The 25,303-nt window shown below is 40.4% G+C and overlaps 3 protein-coding genes across 3 annotated transcripts; all 3 read left to right on the forward strand.

Annotated features, from left to right (window-relative positions):
* The first annotated feature begins 7,187 nt into the window (after positions 1–7,187).
* On the forward strand, positions 7,188–8,132 carry LOC114114135 (olfactory receptor 1L8-like). The gene has a single exon (XM_027968328.2). The coding sequence runs from the start codon at positions 7,200–7,202 to the stop codon at positions 8,130–8,132; it is 933 nt and encodes a 310-aa protein (XP_027824129.1). The 5' UTR covers positions 7,188–7,199.
* Positions 8,133–13,322: 5,190 nt separating this feature from the next.
* LOC101105228 (olfactory receptor 1L8-like) lies at positions 13,323–14,267 on the forward strand. Its single transcript, XM_004023025.5, has one exon. It carries the CDS (start codon positions 13,335–13,337, stop codon positions 14,265–14,267), a length of 933 nt encoding a protein of 310 aa, XP_004023074.2. The 5' UTR covers positions 13,323–13,334.
* Positions 14,268–19,573: 5,306 nt separating this feature from the next.
* Positions 19,574–20,518, forward strand: LOC101112963 (olfactory receptor 1L8-like). Its single transcript, XM_004005663.5, has one exon. It carries the CDS (start codon positions 19,586–19,588, stop codon positions 20,516–20,518), a length of 933 nt encoding a protein of 310 aa, XP_004005712.2. The 5' UTR covers positions 19,574–19,585.
* The last annotated feature ends 4,785 nt before the right edge of the window (positions 20,519–25,303 follow it).

Raw genomic sequence — 25,303 nt, forward strand, 5'->3', positions numbered from 1 at the left:
AGTCTGCCAGACATCAAGGCTCACCATATACCTATGGTAATTAAGGCTCTGTGGATACTGGTGAAGGGCCAGACAACAAGACAGCTAGCATATGATCGCGAACCCAGAAATACACCCACACGTTGGTATATACTTGACTTGTGAAGGAGGCACTGAAGAGCATCTTTTCATGAATGGAGCTAAGAGTGTTGGACATTTACTTGGAAAAATACAACTGGATTTCTACCACACACCATACGTAAAACTTAACCCCTGATGAATTACAAACTTATATGTGAAAGTTCAGTTCAGTTCAGTTCAGTCACTCAGTCGTGTCCAACTCTTCGCAACCCCATGAATCGCAACATGCCAGGCCCCCCAGTCCATCACCAACTCCCAGAGTTCACTCAGACTCACATCCATCGAGTCTGTGATGCCATCCAGCCATCTCATCCTCTGTCGTCCCCTTCTCCTCCTGCCCCCAATCCCTCACAGCATCAGAGTCTTTTCCAATGAGTCAACTCTTCACACGAGGTGGCCAAAGTACTGGAGTTTCAGCTTTAGCATCATTCCTTCCAAAGAAATCCCAGGGCTGATCTCCTTCAGAATGGACTGCTTGGATCTCCTTGCAGTCCAAGGGACTCTCAAGAGTCTTCTCCAACACCACAGTTCAAAAGCGTCAATTCTTCAGCACTCTGCCTTCTTCACAGTCCAACTCTCACATCCATACATGACCACAGGAAAAACCATAGCCTTGACTGGACGGACCTTAGTTGGCAAAGTAATGTCTCTGCTTTTGAATATGCTGTCTAGGTTGGTCATAACTTTTCTTCCAAGGAGTAAGCATCTTTTAATTTCATGGCTGCAATCACCATCTGCAGTGAAGCTAATAGTTTTGAGAATATAATATAGGAGACTATCTTTGTCTTCTTAAGATAGAAAAATGTTTCTTCAATAAGAAACAGAAAGTAAGCACTAACCATAAAAGAAAATAGTAAACTGTGTTAAAACCAAAGGACATCATAGAAGAAAAAGACAAATAACAGAATGGTAAGTTATATTTGAAATTCACAAAACCAACAAAACACTCAGATTAAGAGTATATAAATATCCCAAGAAATCAGCAAGAAAAGCAGGCAGAGCCAGGAGTTGAGGGGGATGGGCATCCATGAAAAAGAATTGAATAAACATTTCACAAAAGAGAAGGAAATCTAAATGACCAATAATCATGAAAAGATGCTACATTTCATTAATAATCAGAGAAATTAAAATTGAATCACAATGGGAAGCCATTGCACACCAATAGATTACAAAAAATAGAATTCTGAGGATACTATTAAGGATTTAAAAAATATTTGGAAATATAAAGCTGTGCTCTAGTATGTGTGTGTGTGTTAGTTGCTCAGTCGTTCCAACTCTTCACGATCCCATGGACTGCAACCCATCAGTCTACTTTGCCCATGAAATTTTCCAGGCAAGAATACTGGAGTGGGTTGCCATTCCCTTCTCCAGGGGATCTCCCTGACCCAGGGATTGAACTTTGGTCTCGTGCACTGCAGGCAGATTCTTTACCATATGATCCACCAGGCAAGTAGAAATATAAACTGGTGCAGTCAATTTGCAAAACAATTTGTTATTATCTTTGTAGTATAGATAAAGATGCAATATGGTGACTCGGGTTAACAAGACTGTGTTATATATTTGAAGTTGTTATGACAATAGATTTTAAAAGTTGTCACTACAAAAATCATAACTGTGTATGTTAACTATCATTATTGTGGCAATCATTTTGTAATAAAAACATCTATCAAATCACTGTGTTGGACACCTTAAGCAGTGTTATATGTCCATTATATCTCAATAAAGCTGGAAAAAATAAATGATACTTGTCAAGAGGATGAATGAATAGAAAGAAAGACAGACACATGAATAGTAAGTGGAGAAGACAAGACCCAAAGCCAAGACTTTCTGTCTCTACATCATTTACTCTTAATATGTAGACTCAAGTTTTAAAACTAAACTCACCACTAAGGAAAAGTACACATTGGTATTGCATGAGGCAGTGGTTTATTTTGAGGGCAGTAGCCAAAACCTGTAACTTTGCTATGGATGATGTTCACCAAAATACACCAGATTTTCTGTGTAAAATTCAAAATGAAGTTTTCTCTCATATTTTCATGCCAAGAAGCCGTGTTATCCTCATTTAGTAAAGGAAGAAACTGAGGTTTCTATAGGCTAAGTAACTTCTTAAACGTAACTACTAACAGAAAAGGGCAGTATGCTAATAAATATCTCTTTTCCTCCACACTAAAAATCGGGATTTCTTTGGAGGGAATGATGCTGGAGCTGAAACTCCAGTACTTTGGCCACCTCATGCGAAGAGTTGACTCACTGGAAAAGACTCTGATGATGGGAGGGATTGAGGGCAGGAGGAGAAGAGGACAACAGAGGATGAGATGGCTGGATGGCATAACTGACTCGATGGACGCGAGTCTGAGTGAACTCCGGGAGTTGGTGATGGACAGGGAGGCCTGGCGTGCTGTGATTCATGGAGTCGCAAAGAGTCGGACATGACTGAGCGACTGAACTGAACTGAACTGAACTGAAACATCAAACACTCCTCTAAGACTAAATTCTGAAAACACATGTATTTTTATCCAGTGCCCATTTGTTACATATGACAATATCCTTTGCATGGCTCTGGGCTTTAAACATACATATGCATTAACTGCTACCACATGGAAAAATATCTAGTCCACATGCCAACCCAGATACTGGAAAGCGCAGACACTGAAAGCACGTATATCTACCACTGCATTCCCTGAAAGCTTTAACCTTCCAATATATTAAACTATGACCTGCCAGGATCTAGACTACAGCTTGGTCCAGATTTGAATCTCCTAATATAAAAATATTCATCCCCATGAGTATTTGTCCATATAAAACATAGTTGGGGAAGCTGAAGCATGTCCATGAGATAGTGCACTAAGATTCAGAAGATCTGACATTAGTCCCAACATCTGAACAGGAAATCTCAAGGGTCCCCTGTCCCCCTGGAGTCAGCAGTGCTGGCTGTGATTCCATTCTGCTTTCTCTGCCTACAGGGATCCCAGGACAAACTCTCCAGAGAGGTCATCACACCTCAACTCCCTCAGCCTAACAAGCACCTCAGAGGCCAGCTGAGCAGATCTGAAATTCGTGAGAAGCTGGCTGGGCTTCCACAGTCAGGAGAGTCCTCCCACTTGAGTCAGAGCATCTCTGCCTTCTGAGATCTGGAGCTGGCTGAAGCAGCAGTGAGCCAGGGACCAGGTGTTAGGAAAGTGGGGGTTGAGGTCAGGGAAGGGAAACGTGTTATCCCTTTGGAGTAGTATCTCAGCTCCTCCTCCATCCCTGCTTCTCTCCTTGTTGATCAGTCCAGAAGTTCATGGGAGACTCATGCAGAAGCTGAACTTGGGCTGAGAAGCAGACTTGACCTGATTAACAGACGTGGTGCACATCATCTTCTGCAGAGGCTGGGAAGGAAGCAAAAGCATCGGGATGTGGAGGTGAGCTTCAGAAGCCGGCCACTCCCTTGGCTACTCCAGCCCAGTTTGGTACCTTACTCTTTCCTCCCTGATACTTTCAAATATTTCATGGACTGAGAAGTCATAGGTCCAGGGATGTAATACTCTCTTTTGGAATTTGGTTTTAAGTCCATCCAGTTGGACTTCTAGGCCATATATAGCATTTGCTTTTACGGAAACAAAACCATACCAGTAGAAAGAAAAGAGGAAAAAAAACAATTGTAGTCTTGGCCTGATCCACTCACCCTCTGCTTGTAGAATGTTCTTCCTGATTCTCCAATCAGAAATCTTCCTCCTTGTTTCTAGTCATCAGCCTGGGTGTTCCTCACTTCTCTGACCTAGAGCAATCAATCCCATTAATTCACCGAATCTCCACTAATTTTTGTATTGCACATTCCCCAGGCAGCCCTTTCACAAATGACTCACTATTGAATATTGATCTGTGTGTGATGTACTGCTTTACAGACATAGTATCTCCCTTGTTATTCATAAAACATCAGGAACCAGCTTGTGAGCAGGTGATGCAGGATGAATCAAACCCCTCACTTTTTGTCTTCACCAGAGGGCACTGTCCACTGCACGACACCAGCTCCACACACCAGACATGCCCCAGTCATACATAGCCAATTTTTTCCACCTGATTTGGCTAGTTAATCATGGATATTCACATTTTCAAATTCCACTGTCTCTACAACACAGAAAGATAGGCCAGCTCTCTAGCAAATACGAGGATAAATTCTGAATACGGGAGAAGAAAGTGTGTCAGAGGGTACAAGGGCAATTCAAGTAGGGAATTTTCAGAACAATAAAAACAGTGCCTATGTTGATGGTGATAGACAATTAACATAGTGTAACTAGAGGAGGGGAAGCCTAACACTGGCGAGCATAAACTTAGAGTGAGCAAGCTTAGAGTTCAAACCTGATTGCTTCTCACATCCTTAGTGACCTTTAGCAAACCACTTCACCTCTGTAAGCCTTAGTCTCCTGAAATACTTCATAATTCCTTGGGATTTAGTTGCATGTTTAGAATAAGCTTGGTACATAACACTTGCTCATAAATATTGGTCATTATTATTAGCTTTAATTACTGATTCATCCAATTCTTCAATGCATGAACAAATATTGTTTCCATAAAAACCTGCCAAATCCTGAAATTAGCCAGACAATTTGGCAGTGAGGAATGTGATACTTGACGTACATAAATTAGTTGATTTTCAGAACATCAGGAAATAGAAGATAAAGGAAGGTGACACAGGGGCTGATGAGGACCAACAGCTTCTCCTGCATGCTGACCACTCTTCTAAATGTTTTCATGCGTTATCTCACTAAGTCTTCATGAGAATGTGAATATTTGTGTCCTATATGACACATGAAGTACTTGAGGTTTAAAGATGTTTAATTACATATAAAAATATGAGCAGCTAACTGTAAATGAAGTAATATATTAATTTAACACTGTTAAATAAATTAATATATCAATAAATTAGTATGTAATATATGACTTTAAGGCCTTCCCAGGTTGCACTCGTGGTAAAGGATCTGCCTGCCAGTGCAGGAGTTGAAAGAGACGTGGATCCAATCCCTGGGATGATCTCCCTGAGAAGGGAATGGCACCTCACTCCAGTATTCTTGCCTGGAAAATTCCATGGGCAAAGGAGCCTGGCAGTCTACAGTCCTTGGGGCCTCAGTGAGTTGGACATGACTGAGCAACTGATCACACACACACACACATAAGGCTGGATGTCCTGAGTGTGACTGGAAGACACATATTTACATGTTTCTCATAGGTGTCTTTAAATAAATAGAGAAGAAATTTTAAGACATGAATTGTATAGTTAACAAAGGATGCCCTTCTGTACAAAAGTGGTTTAGGACAGGGGATTAATGAAGGGAAGAATGATTTAGGAAAGAGGGGAGACTTGCACAAACTGATGATAGCATGCCATGAGTTAAGGAGGGTTTAACCTTTGAAAGGTTAAGAACTTTTCATTCTGTGTCCGAACAAGGAAAACCTACTGTTGAATTGGATTCAATATTCCTCTCAGATATTCACTGTTGATTATTTTGGCAAATGCTTATTTCAATAGGAGAAATGCAAAGCAAACTGAATTTGCTTTGGTGAGGAATGGGGGTCCTTCATGTTGATGTATTGCAAAACCAATACAATATTGTAAAGTAATTAGCCTCCAATGAAAATAAATAAATTTATATTAAAAAAGAAAGTGAAAAATAAAATAAAATACTCCCCACCTCCAATGATCTCTGTTTATATTAATAATACCCTATTTTATAACAAATGTACCACTCAGTTCAGTTCAATTCACTTCAGTTCCTCAGTCATGTCCAAGTCTTTGCGACCTTATGGACTGCAGCACGCCAGGCTTCCCTGTCCATCACCAACATCCAGAGCTTGCTCCAACTCATGTCCATCCAGTTTGTGATGCTATAGAACCATCTCATCCTCAGTTGTCCTCTTCTCCTCCTGCCTTCAATCTTTCCCAGCATCAGGGTCTTTTCCAATGAGTCAGTTCTTCACATCAGGTGGCCAAAGTATTGGAGTTTCAGCTTCAACATCAGTCCTTCCAATGAATATTCAGGACTGATTTCCTTTAGGATTGACTGGCTTGATCTCCTTGCAGTCCAAGGGACTCTCAAGAATCTTCTCCAACACCACAGTTCAGAAAAATCAATTCTTTGGTGCTCAGCTTTCTTTATAGTCCAACTCTCACATCCATACATGATTACCTGGAAAACAATACCTTTGACTAGGTGGACCTAGTAAAGTAATATCTCTGCTTTTTAATACGCTGTCTAGATTGGTCATAGCTTTTCTTCCAAGGAACAACCATCTTTTCATTTCATGGCTGCAATCACCATCTGCAGTGATTTTGGAACCCAAGAAAATTAAGTCTGTCACTGTTTCCATTGTTTTCCCATCTATTTTCCATGAAGTGATGGGACTGGATACTATGATCTTAATTTCTTGAATGTTGAGTTTTAAGTCAGCTTTTTCACTCTCTTGTTCCAATGTCATCAAAAGGCCCTTTAGTTTCTCTTCACTTTCTGCCATAAAGGTTATATCATCTGTGTATCTGAGATTATTGATATTTCTCCCAGCAATCTTGATTCCAGCTTATGCTTCATCCAACCCGGCATTTTGCATGATGTACTCTGCATATAAGTTAAATAAGCTGGGTGACAATATACATCCTTAATGTATTCTATACTGCTACGTCTATTTATCACTACCTGATATTGTATTACATATACTGTTTGTGATCCTCTGACTTATCACCCAAGCTACATGAATTACACAAAGGCAAGAATTTCTGTTCTACTGCTGTATTCCCAGCAGGGACACAGATTCTGTAGACAAGGAACTAAGGAACTTGAATCAAGGGGTCCAGCTGTGATGGTTTCTAAAGGAAAACCCTTCTTCTCTTCCTTCAGGTTTCATCATAAGGCCCTTATGATGACATGGATTTGGGAAGGGAGGACCACATCAAGGGACCAAGAGGGTAACAAGCTTTCCCAGCACAGCTGCTAATAGTGCCCAAATAGAGGACAACAAAGACTTGCTGGGTTCTTGTACTTTGGGCTGTGGAACTGAAGCATGATAAGTAACAAACCTTCTAATATCTAACTAGACCAAAATCAATGGAAAGACTCAATCAAACCAGCAGTGTCTCTGAGTTCATTCTCCTGGGACTTTCCTCGGAGCCAGAGGACCAGAAGCCACTCTTTATCCTCTTCCTCATCATATACCTGGTCACCATAACAGGGAACCTGCTCATCATCCTGGCCATCCGTTCTGACCCCCAACTGCACACCCCCATGTATTTCTTCTTGAGTGTCCTGTCTTTCATTGACATTTGCTTCTCAACAACCATTGTCCCCAGGATGCTGGTGAATTTCCTGTCAGAGAAGAAAACCATCTCCTATGCTGGATGTCTGACCCAGATGTATTTTACATATGCCTTGGGCAACACTGATAGTTATCTTCTATCAGCCATGGCCTTTGACCGCTATGTGGCCATCTGTGACCCCTTCCACTATGTCACCATCATGAGCCGCCACCCCTGTGTCCTGCTGGTGGCCTTCTCCTGCTCATTGCCACACTTTCACTCACTCCTGCACATACTTCTGCTGAATCAGCTCACCTTCTGTGACTCCAATGTTGTCCACCACTTTTTCTGTGACATCAACCCTCTGCTGAAATTGTCCTGCTCCTCCATATTTGTCAATGATCTCACATTAAAGACAGAAGGGCTGGTGTTTTGGGTGACCCCCTTCCTATGCATTGTTTTCTCGTATGTGCGAATCCTCGTAGCAGTTCTCAGGATCCCCTCAGCTGCAGGAAAACGCAAAGCCTTCTCCACCTGTGGCTCCCACTTGACTGTGGTGATTCTGTTTTATGGAAGCATCTTTTATGTCTATTTACAGCCCTTGTCCAGCTACACTGTTCAGGACCGAGTGGTAACAATTGTCTACACAGTCCTGTCCTCCATGTTCAACCCTTTCATTTACAGTCTGAGAAACAAAGACATGAAGAGGGGCCTGGGGAAGCTGATGGGCAGGAGGAAATCCTAGCTGGAAGGAGGAAAACCTAGCCTTTTGGGGTTATATTCATGGGTTTCTCTGAGGCTCTATATCCTGTTTCTGCTGGTTCTTGATATACATAATAAACTCTTGTAGGTCAGTAGATATGACTCAAAGGGTCATGGATGTTGGGTTGCACCCACTTCTTTATGCATGCAACTACTAACCGTGGAGACTTTATGATGATTCAGGAATAGGCTCCAGGTCTACCAAAACCTTGGCTTCCAGCTTTCATATATCTGCAACTCTCCTTCTGCCTTCCTCTTCTCCAGGAAACCACATCTTTTTCATTGCTCCAAATGCTTTTGAAACCTCTGTTTTCCACAAAATTTCCTAGAACATACATCTGTTCGATAACTTTTGATTCTCTTAATATAATTTGAGTCTCAATGTAATTTCTGTAATGAACTAGCTTTTTGAAAATCGTTGCAATAATTTAGAAAAAAGAAGCAACTAGACAGAGATGGTGACAAGACAGAGACTTAAAAAACTGAAACTTCCACCAAGCGAGGAGTGTGTCTAGCACAACAATTATCCAGGGATTGTGCCTCTTCCTTCTTCCATATTTTTGACAGCAGAATGTTCTAGGCTCTATAGTGAACAAAAACCCAACTTTTGTGCATGTTAACTATCATTATTGTGGTAATCATTCTGTAATAAAAACATCTATCAAATTACTGTGTTGGACACCTTAAACAGTGGCATATGTCCATTATATCTCAATAAAGCTGGAATAAATAAATAACACTTGTCAAGAGGATAAATGAATAGAAAGACAGACACATGAATAGTAAGTGGAGGAGACAAAATCCAAAGCCAAGACTGTCTCTATATTATTTATTTTTGATACGGAGATGAAAGTTTAAAAATAAGTTCACCACAAAGGAAAAGACCCACGGGTATTGCATGAGGCAGTGGCTTATTTTGAGGGTGGTAGCCGAATGTACCTTCTTTCCTATAACTTTACTATGGATAATGTTTACCGAAATACACAGCATTCTCTGAATAAAATTCAAAAGTTAATTTTCTCTTCAATTTTCATGCCAAGAAGCAGTTTTACCCTCATTTTGTCAAGGAAGAATCCGAGGCTTCTAAAGGCTAAGTAACTTCTTAAATGTAACAACCAACAGAAAAGGGCAGTATTCTAATAAATATCTCTTTCCTCAACACTAAACTTCAAACAGTGCTCTGAGACTAAACTCTGAAAACACATGCATATTTATCCAACATCCATTTGCTACATATGACAATATCCTTTGCATGGCTCTGGGCTTTAAACATACATAAATGTTAACTGCACACCACATGGAAAAATGTCTAGTCCACATGCCAACCCAGATACTGGAAAGCACAGACACTGAAAGCACATAGATCTACCAGTGCACTCCCCCAAAGCATTAACCTTCCAATATATTAACCTATGACCTGCCAGGATCTAGAATATACCTTGGACCACATTTTAATCTCCTAAAATAAAAATATTCACCCCAATGAGTAGTTGTCCATCCTTGATAAAGCATATCAGTTGGGGAAACTGAAACAGGCCCATGAGATAGTGCACTGAGGTTCAGAAGCTCTGAGATTAGTCCCAACATCTAAAAAGAAAATCTCAAGGGTCCCCTGTCCCCTTGGAGTCAGCAGAGCTGGCTGTGATTCCTCTTCTGCTTTCTCTGCCTACAGAGATCCCAGGACAAACTCTCCAGAGAGGTCATCACACCTCAACTCCTTCAGCCTAACAAGCACCCCAGAGGCCAGCAGAGCAGATCTGACATTCATGAGAAGCTGGCTGGGCTTCCACAGTCAGGAGAGTCCTCCCACTTGAGTCAGAGCATCTCTGCCTTCTGAGATCTGGAGCTGGCTGAAGCAGCAGTGAACCAGGGACCAGGTGTTAGGAAAGAAGTGGGGGTTGAGGTCAGGGAAGGGAAACGTGTTATCCCTTTGGAGTAGTATCTCAGCTCCTCCTCCCTGCTTCTCTCCTTGTTGATCAGTCCAGAAGTTCGTGGGAGACTCATGCAGAACCTGAACTTGGGCTGAGAAGCAGACTCGACCTGATTAACAGACGTGGTGCACATCATCTTCTGCAGAGGCTGGGAAGGAAGCAAAAGCATCGGGATGTGGAGGTGAGCTTCAGAAGCCGGTCACTCCCTTGGCTACTCCAGCCCAGTTTGGTACCTTACTCTTTCCTCCCTGATACTTTCAAATATTTCATGGACTGAGAAGTCATAGGTCCAGGGAGGTAAAACTCTCTTATGGAATTTGGTCTTAAGTCCATCCAGTTGGACTTCTAGGCCATATATACCATTTGCTTTTATGGAAACAAAACCATACCAGTAGAAAGAAAAGAGGAAAAAAAAAAAAAAACAATTATAGTCTTGGCCTGATCCACTCACCCTCTGCTTGTAAAATATTCTTCCTGATTCTCCAATCAGAAATCTTCCTCCTTGTTTCTAGTCATCAGCCTGAGTATTCCTCACTTCTCTGACCTAGAGCAATCCATTCCATTAATTCACCGAATCTCCACTAATTTTTGTATTGCACATTCCCCAGGAAGCCCTTTCACAAATGACTCACTATTGAATATTGATCTGTGTGTGATGTACTGCTTTACAGACATAGTGTCTCCCTTGTTATTCATAAAACATCAGGAACCAGCTTGTGAGCAGGTGATGCAGGATGAATCAAACCCCTCACTTTTTGTCTTCACCACAGGGCACTGTCCACTGCACGACACCAGCTCCACACACCAGACATGCCCCAGTCATACATGGCCAATTTTTTCTATCCGATTTGGCTAGTTAATCATGGATATTCACATTTTCGAATTCCACTATCTCTACAACACAGAAAGATAGGCCACCTCTCTAGCAAATACAAGGATAAATTCTAAGTATGGGAGAAGAAAGTGTGTCAGAGGGTACAAGGGCAATTCAAGTAGGAAATTTTCAGAACAATAAAAACAGTGCCTATGTTGATGGTGATAGACAATTAACATAGCATAACTAGAGGAGGGGAAGCTTAACGCTGGCGAGCATAAACTTAGAGTGAGCCAGCTTAGAGTTCAAACTTGATTGCTTCTCACATCCTTAGTGACCTTTAGCAAACCACTTCACCTCTGGAAGCCTTAGTCTCCTGAAATGCTTCATAATTCCTTGGGATCTAATGGCATATTTAGAATGAGCTTGGTACATAATACTTACTCATAAATATTGGTCATTATTATTGGCTTTAATTACTGATTCATCCAATTCTTCAATGCATGAACAAATATTGTTTCCATAAAAACCTGCCAAATCCTGAAATTAGCCAGACAGTTTGGCAGTGAGGGATGTGATACTTGACGTACATAAATTAGTTGATTTTCAGAACATCAGGAAATAGAAGATAAAGGAAGGTGACACAGGGGCTGATGAGGACCAACAGCTTCTCCTGCATGCTGACTATATGCTTTTCTCTCTTCTAAGTGTTTTCATGCATTATTTCACTAAATCTTCATGAGGGTTTAACCTTTGAAAGGTTAAGAACTTTTCATTCTGTGTCCAAACAAGGAAAAACCACTGTTGAATTGGATTCAATATTCCTCTCAGATTCACTGTTGATTATTTTGGCAAATGCTTATTTCAATAGGAGAAATGCAAAGCAAACTGAATTTGCTTTGGTGAGGAATGGGGGTCCTTCATGTTGATGTATTGCAAAACCAATACAATATTGTAAAGTAATTAGCCTCCAATTAAAATAAATAAATTTATATTAAAAAAAGAAAGTGAAAAATAAAATAAAATACTCCCCACCTCCAATGATCTCTATCTGTTTATACTAATAATACCCTATTTTTTAAAAAGTGTATCACTCAGTTCAGTTTAGTTCAGTTCCTCAGTTATGTCCAACTCTTTGCGACCTTATGGACTGCAGCACGCCAGGCTTCCCTGACCATCACCAACACCCAAAGCTTGCTCAAACACATGTCCATCCAGTTCGTGATGCTATCCAACCATCTCATCCTCGGTTGTCTCTTCTCCTCCTGCCTTCAATCTTTCCCAGCATCAGGGTCTTTTCCAATGAGTCAGTTCTTCACATCAGGTGGCCAAAGTATTGGAGTTTCAGCTTCAACATCAGTCCTTCCAATGAATATTCAGGACTGATTTCCTTTAGGATTGACTGGTTGGATCTCCTTGCAGTCCAAGGGACTCTCAAGAATCTTCTCCAACACCACAGTTTAAAAACATCAATACTTTGGTGCTCAGCTTTCTTTATAGTCCAACTCTCACATCCATACATGTTTACTAGGAAAACAATACCTTTGACTAGGTGGACCTAGTAAAGTAATATCTCTGCTTTTTGATACACTGTCTAGATTGGTCATAGCTTTTCTTCCAAGGAACAACCATCTTTTCATTTCATGGCTGCAGTCACCATCTGCAGTGATTTTGGAACCCAAGAAAATTAAGTCTGTCACTGTTTCCACTGTTTTCCCATCTATTTTCCATGAAGTGATGGGACTGGATACTATGATCTTAATTTCTTGAATGTTGAGTTTTAAGTCAGCTTTTTCACTCTCTTGTTCCAATGTCATCAAAAGGCCCTTTAGTTTCTCTTCACTTTCTGCCATAAAGGTTGTATCATCTGTGTATCTGAGATTATTGATATTTCTCCCAGCAATCTTGATTCCAGCTTATGCTTCATCCAACCCGGCATTTTGCATGATGTACTCTGCATATAAGTTAAATAAGCTGGGTGACAATATACATCCTTAATGTATTCTGTACCACTACGTGTATTTATCACTACCTGATATTGTATTACATATACTGTTTGTGATCATCTGACTTATCACCCAAGCTACATGAATTACACAAAGGCAGGAATTTATGTTCTATTGCTGTATTCCCAGCAGGGACACAGATTCTGTAGACAAGGAACTAAGGAACTTGAATCAAGGGGTCCAGCTGTGATGGTTTCTAAAGGAAAACCCTTCTTCTCTTCCTTCAGGTTTCATCAAAAGGCCCTTATGATGACATGGATTTGGGAAGGGAGGACCACATCAAAGGACCAAGAGGGTAACAAGCTTTCCCAGCACAGCTGCTAATAGTGCCCAAATAGAGGACAACAAAGACTTGCTGGGTTCTTGTACTTTGGGCTGTGGAACTGAAGCATGATAAATAACAAACCTTCTTGTATCTAACTAGACCAAAATCAATGGAAAGACTCAATCAAACCAGCAGTGTCTCTGAGTTCATTCTCCTGGGACTTTCCTCGCGGCCAGAGGACCAGAAGCCACTCTTTATCCTCTTCCTCATCATATACCTGGTCACCATAACAGGGAACCTGCTCATCATCCTGGCCATCCGTTCTGACCCCCAACTGCACACCCCCATGTATTTCTTCTTGAGTTTCCTGTCTTTCATTGACATTTGCTTCTCAACAACCATTGTCCCCAGGATGCTGGTGAATTTCCTGTCAGAGAAGAAAACCATCTCCTATGCTGGATGTCTGACCCAGATGTATTTTACATATGCCTTGGGCAACACTGATAGTTATCTTCTATCAGCCATGGCCTATGACCGCTATGTGGCCATCTGTGACCCCTTCCACTATGTCACCATCATGAGCCGCCGCCCCTGTGTCCTGCTGGTGGCCTTCTCCTGCTCACTGCCTCACCTTCACTCACTCCTGCACATACTTCTGCTGAATCAGCTCACCTTCTGTGACTCCAATGTGGTCCACCACTTTTTCTGTGACATCAACCCTCTGCTGAAATTGTCCTGCTCCTCCATATTTGTCAATGATCTCACAATAAAGACAGAAGGGCTGGTGTTTTGGGTGACCCCCTTCCTATGCATTGTTTTCTCGTATGTGCGAATCCTCGTAGCAGTTCTCAGGATCCCCTCAGCTGCAGGGAAACGCAAAGCCTTCTCCACCTGTGGCTCCCACTTTACTGTGGTGATTCTGTTTTATGGAAGCATCTTTTATGTCTATTTACAGCCCTTGTCCAGCTACACTGTTCAGGACCGAGTGGCAACAATTGTCTACACAGTCCTGTCCTCCATGCTCAACCCTTTCATTTACAGTCTGAGAAACAAAGACATGAAGAGGGGCCTGGGGAAGCTGATGGGCAGGAGGAAATCCTAGCCAGAAGGAGGAAAACCTAGCCTTTTGGGGATATTTTCAAGGGTTTCTCTGAGGCTCCATATCCTGTCTGCTGGTTCTTGATACACATAATAAACTCTTGTAGGTCAGTAGATATGACTCAAAGGGTCATGGATGTTGGGTTACACCCACTTCTTTACACATGCAACTCCTAACCGTGGAGACTTTATGATGATTCACGAATAGGCTCCAGGTCTACCAAAATCTTGGCTTCCAGTTTTCATATATCTGCAACTCTCCTTCTGCCTTCCTCTTCTCCAGGAAACCGCAATTCTTCATTGCTCCAAATGCTGTTGAAACCTTTGTTTTCCACAAAATTTCCTAGAACATACACCTGTTTGATAACTTTTGATTCTCTTAATATAATTTGAGTTTCAATGTAATTTCTGTAATGAACTAGCTTTTTTAAAATCATTGCAGTAATTAAAGAGACGGTGACAATAGAGACTTAAAAAACTGAAATTTCCACCAAGCGAGGAGTGTGTCTATTGCAACAGTTATACAGAGATTGTGCCTCTTCCTTCTTCCATATTTTTGACAGCAGAATGTTCTAGGCTCTGTAGTGAACAAAAACCCAACTTTTATGCATGTTAACTACCATTATTGTGGTAATCATTCTGTAATAAAAACAACTATCAAATCACTGTGTTGGACACCTTAAACAGTGTCATATGTCCATTATATCTCAATAAAGCTGGAATAAATAAATAACACTTGTCAAGAGGATAAATGAATAGAAAGACAGACACATGAATAGTAAGTGGAGGAGACAAAATCCAAAGTCAGGAGCTTCTGTCTCTACATTATTTATTCTTGATATGTAGACGAAAGTTTAAAAATAAATTCACCACAAAGGAAAAGGACCCATGGGTATTGCATGAGGCAGTGGCTTATTTTGAGGGTGGTAGCCAAATGTACCTTCTTTTTTCTTTTTTTTTTCTTACCTTCTTTCCTATAACTTTGCTATGGATAATGTTTACCAAAATACACAATATTTTCTGAATAAAATTCAAAAGTTAATTTTCTCTTCAATTTTCATGCCAAGAAGCAGTTTTTCCCTCATTTAGTAAAGGAACAACCTGAGGCTTCAAAAGGCTAAGTAACTTTTTAAATGTAACAACTAACAGAAAAGGGCAGTATTCTAATAAATATCTATTTTCCTCAACACTGAACTTCAAACAGTGCTCTGAGACTAAAATTTGAAAACACATGCATTTTTATCCAACACCATTTGCTACATATGACAATATCCTTTGCATGGCTCTGGGTTTTAAACATACATAAATGTTAACTGCATACCACATGGAAAAATGTCTAGTCCACATGCCAACCCAGATACTGGAAAGCACAGACACTGAAAGCACATAGATCTACCTGTGCATTCCCCGAAACCGTTAACCTTCAATATATTAACCGATGACCTGCCAGGATCTAGAATACACCTTGGTCCACGTTGAATGTTGATGTATGGCAAAACCAATACAATATTGTAAAGCAATTAGCCTCCAATTAAAACAAATAAATATTCACCCCAATGAGTAGTTGTCCATCCTTGATAAAGCATATCAGTTGGGGAAACTGAAACAGGCCCATGAAATAGTGCACTGAGGTTCAGAAGATCTGAGATTAGTCCCAACATCTGAACAGGAAATCTCAAAGGTCCCGCGTCCCCTTGGAGTCAGCAGTGCTGGCTGTGATTACCATTCTGCTTTCTCTGCCTACAGAGATCCCAGGACAAACTCTCCAGAGAGGTCATCACACCTCAACTCCCTCAGCCTAACAAGCACCCCAGAGGCCAGCAGAGCAGACCTCAGACTCATGAGAAGCTGGCTGGGCTTCCTCAATCAGGAGAGTCCTCCCACTTGAGTCAGAGCATCTCTGCCTTCTGAGATCTGGAGCTGGCAGAAGCAATAGCGAGCTAGGGACCAAGTGTTAGGAAAGAAGTGGGGGTTGAGGTCAGGGAAGGGAAACATGTTACCCCTTTGGAGTAGTATATCATATCCTCCTCTATCCCTGCTTGTCTCCTTGTCGATCAGTCCAGAAGTTCATGGGAGACTTATGAGGAAGCTGAACTTTGGCTGAGAAGCAGACTTGACCTGATTAACAGATGTGGTGCACATCATCTTCTGCAGTGGCTGGGAAGGAAACAAAAGCATCGGGATGTCGAGGTGAGCTTCAGAAGCTGGCCACTCACTTGGCTACTCCAGCCCAGTTTGGTACCTTACTCTTTTCCAATATTTCCAAATATTTCATGGTTTAAGAAGTCATAGGTCCAGGGAGGTAAAACTCCCTTCTGGAATTTGGTTTTAAGTCCATCCATTTGGACTTCTAGGCCATATATACCATTTGTTTTTATGGAAACAAAACCTCAGCAGTAGAAAGAGAAAAAAAAAAAAAAAGATTGAAGTCTCAGCCTGATCCACTCACCCTCTGCTTTTAGAATAGTCAAGTCAAAAACTTTCCTCCTCTTTTCTTGTCTTCAACCTGGGTGCTCCTCACTTCTCTGACCTACAGCAACCAACCCCATTAATTTACCAAATCTCCACTAATTTTTGTATTGCATATTCCCTAGGCAGCCCTTTCACAAATGACTCACTTTTGAATATTGATCTGTGTGTGATGTACTGCTTTACAGACATAGTGTCTCCCTTGTTATTCATAAAACATCAGGAACCAGCTTGTGAGCAGGTGAGGCAGGATGAATCAAACCCCTCACTTTTTGTCTTCACCAGAGGACACTGTCCACTGCACAACACCAGCTCCACACACCAGACATGCCCCAGTAATACATGGCCAATTTTTTCCACCTGATTGGCTAGTTAATCATGGATATTCTTATTTTCAAATTACACTACAACACAGAAAGATAGGCCACCTCTCTAGCAAATACAAGGATAAATTCTGAATATGGGAGAAGAAAGTGTGTCAGATAAGGAGGACAGAAGGGCAAACTGTGTAGGAAATTGTCAAAACAATTAAAACTGCCTATGTTGATTGTTATAGACAATTTACATATCAAACCTAGAGGAGGGGTGGCATAATACTGGAGAGCATAAACTTACAGTGAGCCAGCTTGGAGTTCAAATACTGATTGCTCTTCACATCCTTGAAAGTGAAAATGAAAGTCACTCAGTCATGTCTGACTCTTTGCAACCCCATGGACTATACAGTCCATGGAATTATCCAGGCCAGAATACTGGAGTGGGTAGACTTTCCCTTCTCCAGAGGATCTTCCCAATCCAGAGATTGAACCCAGGTCTCCCACATTGCAGGTGGATTCTTTACCAACTGAGCTATCAAGGGAGCCTTAATGTCCTTAGTGAACTTCAGCAAACCACTTCAACGCTGTAAGCCTCAGTCTCTTAAAATGCTTCATAATTCCTTAGGATTTAGTAGGTTACTTAATATAAACTTGGTACATAATACTTACTCACAAATATTGGTCATTATTATTAACTTTAATTACCAATTAATCCAATTATTCAATGCATAAACAAATATTCCTTCCATTAAAAACTTGCAAAATCCTGAAATTAGTCAGACAATTTGGCAGTGAGAGATGTGATACTTTATGTACATAAATTAATTGATTTTGAGAACATCAAGAAATAGAAGATAAAGCAAGGCAACACAGGGACTGATGAGGATCAAGAGCTTCTCCTGCATGCTGACAATATGCTTGTCTCTCTTCTAAGTGTTTTCACGCGTTATTTCACTAAATCTTCATGAGAATGTGAATATTTGAGTCCAATGTTATACATGAAGTATTTTAAGTTTAAAGATGTTTGATAACTTAGAATAAGAGCAGTTAATTGTAAATGAAGCAACATATTAATTTAACAATGTTAAATAAATTAATATATAAGAGTTTAAGGGCTTCCCAGGTTTTGCTAGTGGTAAAGGATCTGCCTGTGAGTGCAGGAGGTGTAAGAGACGTGGATTTAATCCCTGGGAAGATCTCCCAGAGAAGGGAATAGCACCTCACTCCAATATTCTTGCCTGGAAAATTCCATGGGTAAAGGAGCCTGGCCGGCTGTAGTCCATGGGGCCTCAATGAGTTGGACATGACTGAACAACTGAGCACACACACGCGCATAAGGCTTTAAAATGCCTTAAAGTTCCAGTGCAATATGTCCATTTAAAATGTACTAGAGAATGCACTGCCTCTGAAAATTAGTTTAAACACTTTAATGATATAAGTATATTCATTGTAGGGATTTTTGTGGTAACCAAGAATTTATAAATAACCAATGTCTCAAAATGTTTGAAACTTCTGATGTAATATGTAATTCACATAGTATGGATGAATATGCTGGCTCTAAAAAATTTCTTTAAAGAACATTTGCTGATGTAAGATCTATCATTATAGAGTATTTTGTAGTAGCAAGAAAGAGAGGCAATTTTAATGTCCATTATTAGGTAACTGGGTATGACTGCAAAACACATACTTACATGTTTCTCAAAGATATCTTTGAATAAATATGTGAGAGAAGAAATTTTAAAACATGAATTGAATAGTTAACAACGGATGCCCTTCTGTACAAACGTGGTTTAGGACAGGGGATTAATGAAAGGAAAAACGATTTACAAAAGAGGGGAGACTTGCACAGACTGATGACGGCATGCCGTGATCTAAGGAGGGTGAACCTCTCATTCTGTGTCCAGACAAGGAAAGAAACAGTGTTGAACTGGGTTCAACATTCCTCTCAGATATTCCCTGCTGATTATTTTGGCAAATGCTTATTTCTATTGAAGACATGCAAAGATAAAGTTTAATTTTATAACAACTGAATTTGCTTTGATAAAGAATGAGGGTCCTATGACTTCAGTATCTAAAATACTCCCCACCCCCAATGATCTCTTACATTATTAATACCCTATGTTTTAACAAATGTATCATTATTTGATATTATATTACATACACTGTTTGTAATAATCTGATCTATCAGCCAAGCTACATGAATTACATAAAGGCAAGAATTTCTGTTCTATTGCTGTATTCCCAGCAATAGGAACTTCCTAGATTTCCCAGACTAGGAACTAAGGAACTTGAATTAGAGGTTTCTAAAGGAAAACTCTTCTTCTGTTCCTCCTGGTTTCAACATAAGACACTTATGATAACATGGATTTGGGAACAGAGGACCACATCAAAGACCACGAGGGTAACAAGCTTTCCCAGCACAGCTGCCAATAGCGACCAAACAGAGGAAACAAAGACTTGCTGGGTCCTTGTGATTTGGGCTATGGAACTGGAGCATGATAAATAACAAACCTTCTTGTATCTAACTAGACCCAAGTCAATGGAAAGACTCAACCAAACCAGCAGTGTTTCTGAGTTCATCCTCTTGGGACTCTCCTCCCGGCCTGAGGACCAGAAGCCACTCTTCATCCTCTTCCTCATCATATACCTGGTCACCATAACAGGGAACCTGCTCATCATCCTGGCCATCCGCTCTGACCCCCAACTGCACACCCCCATGTATGTCTTCTTGAGTGTCCTGTCTTTCACTGACATTTGGTATACAACAACCATTGTCCCCAGGATGCTAGTGAACTTCTTGTCAGAGAAGAAGACCATCTCCTATGCTGGGTGTCTGACCCAGATGTATTTCATGTATGCTCTGGGCAACACTGATAATTGCCTTCTGGCAGCCATGGCCTATGACCGCTATGTGGCCATCTGTGATCCCTTCCACTATGTCACCACCATGAGCCACCACCGCTGTGTCCTGCTAGTGGCCATCTCTTGCTCATTGCCTCACCTCCACTCACTCCTACACATACTTCTGCTGAATCAGCTCACCTTCTGTGACTCCAATGTTGTCCACCACTTCCTCTGCGACATCAACCCTCTGCTGAAATTGTCCTGCTCCTCCATATTTGTCAATGATCTCACAATAAAGACAGAAGGGCTGGTGTTTTGGGTGACACCCTTCCTATGCATTGTTTTCTCGTATGTGCGAATCCTCGTAGCAGTTCTCAGGATCCCCTCAACTGCTGGGAAATGCAAAGCCTTCTCCACCTGTGGCTCCCACTTGACTGTGGTGATTCTGTTTTATGGAAGCATCTTTTATGTCTATTTACAGCCCTTGTCCAGCTACACTGTTCAGGACCGAGTGGCAACAATTGTCTACACAGTTCTGTCCTCCATGCTCAATCCTTTCATTTACAGTCTGAGAAACAAAGACATGAAGAGGGGCCTGGGGAAGCTGATGGGCAGGAGGAAATCCTAGCCTTTTGGGGATATGTTCATGGGTTTCTCTGAGGCTCTAGATGCTGTTTCTGCTAGTTCCTGATACACATAATAAACTCTTGTTGGTCAGTAGAAATGACTCACATGTGTCACGGATGTTGGATTGTGTCCATTTCTTTACACATGCAACTATTAACCATGGAGACTTTATGATGATTCAGGAATAGGCTCCAGGTCTACCAAAGTCTTGGCTTCCAGTTTTCATGTATGAGCATCTCTCTTCCTGTCTTCCTCTTCTCCAGGAAACCACATCATTTTCATTGCTCCAAATGCTAGAAACCTTTGTTTCCCACAAAATTTCCTAGAACTTAACATATATCTGTTCAATAACTTTTGATTCCCTTAATATAATTTGCCTCTCATTGTAGTTTCTGTAATAAACTAGCTTTCTGAAAGTCATTGCAATTATTCAGAGAAGGAGAAGCAGAGAGAAAGTGACAGGATTGAGACTCTTAAGAAACTGAAACTTCCACCAAGCGAGGAGTGTGTCTAGTGCAACAGTTATCCAGGGATTGTGCCTCTTCCTTCTTCCATATTTTTGACAGCACAACGTTCTAGGCTCTGTAGTGAACAAAAGCCCAGCTCTTAGCCCCGCTTAGCCAGGTGACCTAGTAGTTCAGCACACAACTGCCCTGATTATCAGGCCAGTATGCATGAGGCTGAGTTTCTTCTGGGTCTCTACCCTGGTCATCTGGTGCCTCAAATATGCCTCAAGGCACGGGTCTTGTTCCCTCTCTTAGCTTTAGTTCCCCTTAGAGATTCCCGTATTGCCACCATCATAATCATCCAGATCTGTCTGCTTCCCAGAGAAAGTACATACATTAATTCTATGTACTTAGAATTAATGACTCCAAGGAGAGTATAAAAACTCATATGTGAACATTAAAGGCAGATATAACGAGGAACTTCTGGAACCATTCAGAGAGTCATCTAGGCAAGGACTTTATACTGTTCACGTCTGTTTCTTCCTTTATTCTCTATTACTACTCAGTGATTTTATACTTTATTTTATATCTGAGTATTTTATCATTTATTACTCTTCTATGTTCTTCCTGGAGCTATTATTCAATAGGTCTCACGTAGGCCTGTGAATCTTCCTTTAAGGAGCACCCCATAGAAAATACTAACCTAGTCTTTATGTGAGAAGCTGCATGATTGAAAATTCCCAACCACTCCCTATGTCCCATTATTTGTATTTCTGGACTCATGCCTTCAGTAATGCTATATCAAGTGTATAATCTACATGTATACAGATATTCACTGATTGCATTTTTCATAATAGAAAAAATTAGAAAAATTAAAAATTATCTAAATGCCCATCAATAGAGAAATAGATAAATAGTGGTTCAATTTTTCCATAGAGAGAAATAATCTGTAATAGGTATACATAAGGAGGTATATCTCTAGGACTGACCTGAAAAGCCATTACGAATATAAACGAAAATGTCTATGAGTAAACCTGTTAGGGTTTAAAAAAAAAAAGTATTTATATCTGTGTGTGTGTGGGGGCGGTGGGTGGGTATATTTTTGTGTATCTGGTGAGATTATATGCCCAGTAGGAAAACATACACCCTTGCACACACACACACACACACACACACACAGACACATAACACACACACCGTTATACAAAAGACTAGAAGGAAACAATGTGTGCTTTCAAGTCTGCACATATTTTTAACATCAGAATTTTTAAACAGGGACATATTTTTTTAATAAATAAACACCAATTGTTAAGAGTAGTGTAAAATCTATTGCTCTGTTGTTTGTCATCATTGAGTCTTGTTTTGTTTAAATAGCAATAATATCGCATCATGATAGGGAAGAGCTGCTATAAAAGAGGTCGGATCACCAATGGGACCCTCCGTTGAATGTCCTAATTCTCATTTTGATGAGCTAGATAAGGAGGAAACACTTAATGCATGAAACAATCACACTTCTATACAACATAGGGTTTTTGCTATCAACACTTTGGGTTTGGAAGAGAAAATCCTGATCTTTACATTTTTCTCCAAGACTGGGCATGGCCATGGAGCTATGGCTATGTCCCTCGAGTCAGTCTGAGTGAGGTCCAAGAATTTTCATTTCTAACAAGCCCTCAGGTGATGCCACATACTGATTAATAAAAATACTTTGAGAATCACTAGTCTGGTAGATATCAAGACCCACTATAGACCTATTGTAATGCAGACTATGTGGATATTGATGAAAGACTAGGCAAACAAGACAGCTGCTATAAAACAGAGAGCCCAGAAACACACACACCCTGCCCCTGTTGGTATACACTTGACACGAATGAGGCGTATTTTTTTCTGGAATGCAGCTTAAGACAGTTGGAAAATCACATGCAAAAATGAAACTGGATTCTTACCACATACCATATGCAAAAATTTACTCCTGATGAATTACAAACTTACATATGAAAACCAAAACCTAAAAATGTTTAGAAAGTAATATAGGAGAATATCTTTGTCTCCTTAAGATAGAAAAATATTTCTTTAATAAGAAACAGAAAGTAAGCACTAACCATAAAAGAAAATTGTAGATTAGACTGTGTCAATATCAAAGACATCATAGCAGAAAAAGACAAATAACAAAATAGTAAAAGGTATTTGAAATTCATAAAACCAATTAAAACATCCAGATTAAGAGTACATAAAGATCCCTAGAAATCAGTAAGAAAAACAGGCAAAGCTGGGGGCTGAGGGAGATGAGGGTCTAGGAAAAAAAAATTAAATAAACATGTCACAAAAGAGAAGAAAATCTAAATGACCAATAATCATATGAAAATATGATGTGCTACATTAATAATCAGAGAAATTCAAATTAAATCACAACAGGAAGCCATTGCACACCAACAGATAACAAAAATTAGAATTCTGAGGATAAATGTGAAAAGTTTAAGAAAATATGAAGCAATATAAAATTATGCTGTTAGCAGCAATATAAATTGGTACAGTCACTTTAGGAAACAATCTGCTATCATCTATATAGTTCAAGTAAAGATACAGCAAAGTGATTAGGTTTATTTTAACAAGACTGTGCTGTACATTTGAAAACTGTTATGACAGTAGATTTTAAAAGTTGTCACTACAAAACTCAAAACTATGGATATGTTAACCAACTTTATTGTGGTCATTATTTTGCAATAAATACATCTGTCAAATCACTGTGTTGTACACATTAAACAATGTTCTGTGTCCATTATTTCTCAATAAACTGTAAATAAATAGTATTTGTCAAGAGATTAAATTAATAGAAAGAAAGACAGACATCTGAATAGTAATTAGAAGATGGAGAACCCAAACCCAGGACTTTCTGTCTCTATAGCATTTACTCTTAATATGTAGATAAAATTTTTAAATTAAACTCACAGGTAAGGGAAAAGACACACATGTGTTGTATGAGGCACTGGCTTATCCTGAGGGCAGTAGCAGAATGTACTTTTTTCCCTATATCCTTGCTGTGAATGATATTCACCAAAACACACAAGTATTCTCTGTATAAAATCCAAAAGGAAATTTTCTCTCTGATTTCAGTGCCAAGAAGAGTTATATCTTCATTTAGCAGAGGAAGGACTTGAGGTTTGTAGAGGCTAAGTAACTTCTCAAAAGCAACTACTAAAAGGCAAGATCAGCATTTTAACAAGTATCTATTTTCCTCATTGCTGAACCCCAAAGCTCTGAGACTAAATTCTGAAAACACATGCATTATTTGATCCAAAGTTCCTTTGCTATATGACAATAACCATTGCCGGACCCTGTGATTTAAGCATATATAAACTTACATTAGCCTAATCCCACATACAAAAATGTCTAATCCATGTGTCTCCCCAGACACTAGAAAGCACATTTATACCATTGAACTACCCCTCACTGAATATCCTAAAAATTGCAACCTCTTCATTTTGACTTGTCTTCCCCAGATCTAGAATACCCCTTGGTTGGCATTCGAATCCCCCCAAATTAAAGTTTTCACCTACATAAATATCTGTCCATCCCTCATAACTCATAGTTGGGAAAACAGAAGCATGCCCTTGAGATGTCACAGAGAGATTAAGAAGATCAAAGATCAGTCCCAACATCTAAACAGGAAGCCTCAGGTGTCCTCTGTCCCTTTGGAGACAAACCCCCTAGAGAGGTCACCACACGACAACATCCTTAGCCTAATAAGCATCTCAGAGGCCACAGAGCAGACCTCAGACTCGTGAGAAGCTGGCTGTGCTGCCACAATCAAGGGAGCCCTCCCACTTGAGTCAGAGCATCTCTGCCTTCTGAGATCTGGAGCTGGGAGAGCAGCAGCAAGCAAGGGACCAGGCGTTAAGAAAGAAGGGTGGGGGTTGAGGTCAGGGAAGGAAAGCGTGTTACCCCTTTGGAGTAGCATATCAGCTCCTCCTGCATCCCTTCTTGTCTCCTTGTCAATCAGCCCTGAATTTCATGGGAGACACATGAGGAAGCTGAGGTTTGACTGAGAAGCAGACACGACTTGATGAACGGACATGGTGTGCACTAGCTTCTGGAGAGGCTGAGAAAGAAGGAAAAGCATCTGGACATAGAGGTGAGCTTCAGAAGCCGGCCACCCACTTGGCTACTCCAACCCACTTTGGCACCTTACTTTTTTTCTCCCAGATACTTTTAAATATCTCATAGATTGAGACATCATGAGGTCCAAGGAGAACGTCCATGTGGCATTTGGTCTTTAGTTCAACCAGTTTGATCTCTAACTGATTTATACCATTTGTTTTATTGGAAGTAAAACCCCACCA

Source organism: Ovis aries, chromosome 3, assembly GCF_016772045.2.
Source record: "Ovis aries strain OAR_USU_Benz2616 breed Rambouillet chromosome 3, ARS-UI_Ramb_v3.0, whole genome shotgun sequence".
In the NCBI taxonomy this organism is placed as follows: Eukaryota; Metazoa; Chordata; class Mammalia; order Artiodactyla; family Bovidae; genus Ovis; species Ovis aries.

Excerpts from the sequence above, each read along its gene's own strand:
- LOC101112963 (XM_004005663.5), top strand. The coding sequence starts at position 19,586 with ATGGAAAGACTCAACCAAACCAGCAGTGTTTCTGAGTTCATCCTCTTG.
- LOC114114135 (XM_027968328.2), top strand. The coding sequence starts at position 7,200 with ATGGAAAGACTCAATCAAACCAGCAGTGTCTCTGAGTTCATTCTCCTG.
- LOC101105228 (XM_004023025.5), top strand. The coding sequence starts at position 13,335 with ATGGAAAGACTCAATCAAACCAGCAGTGTCTCTGAGTTCATTCTCCTG.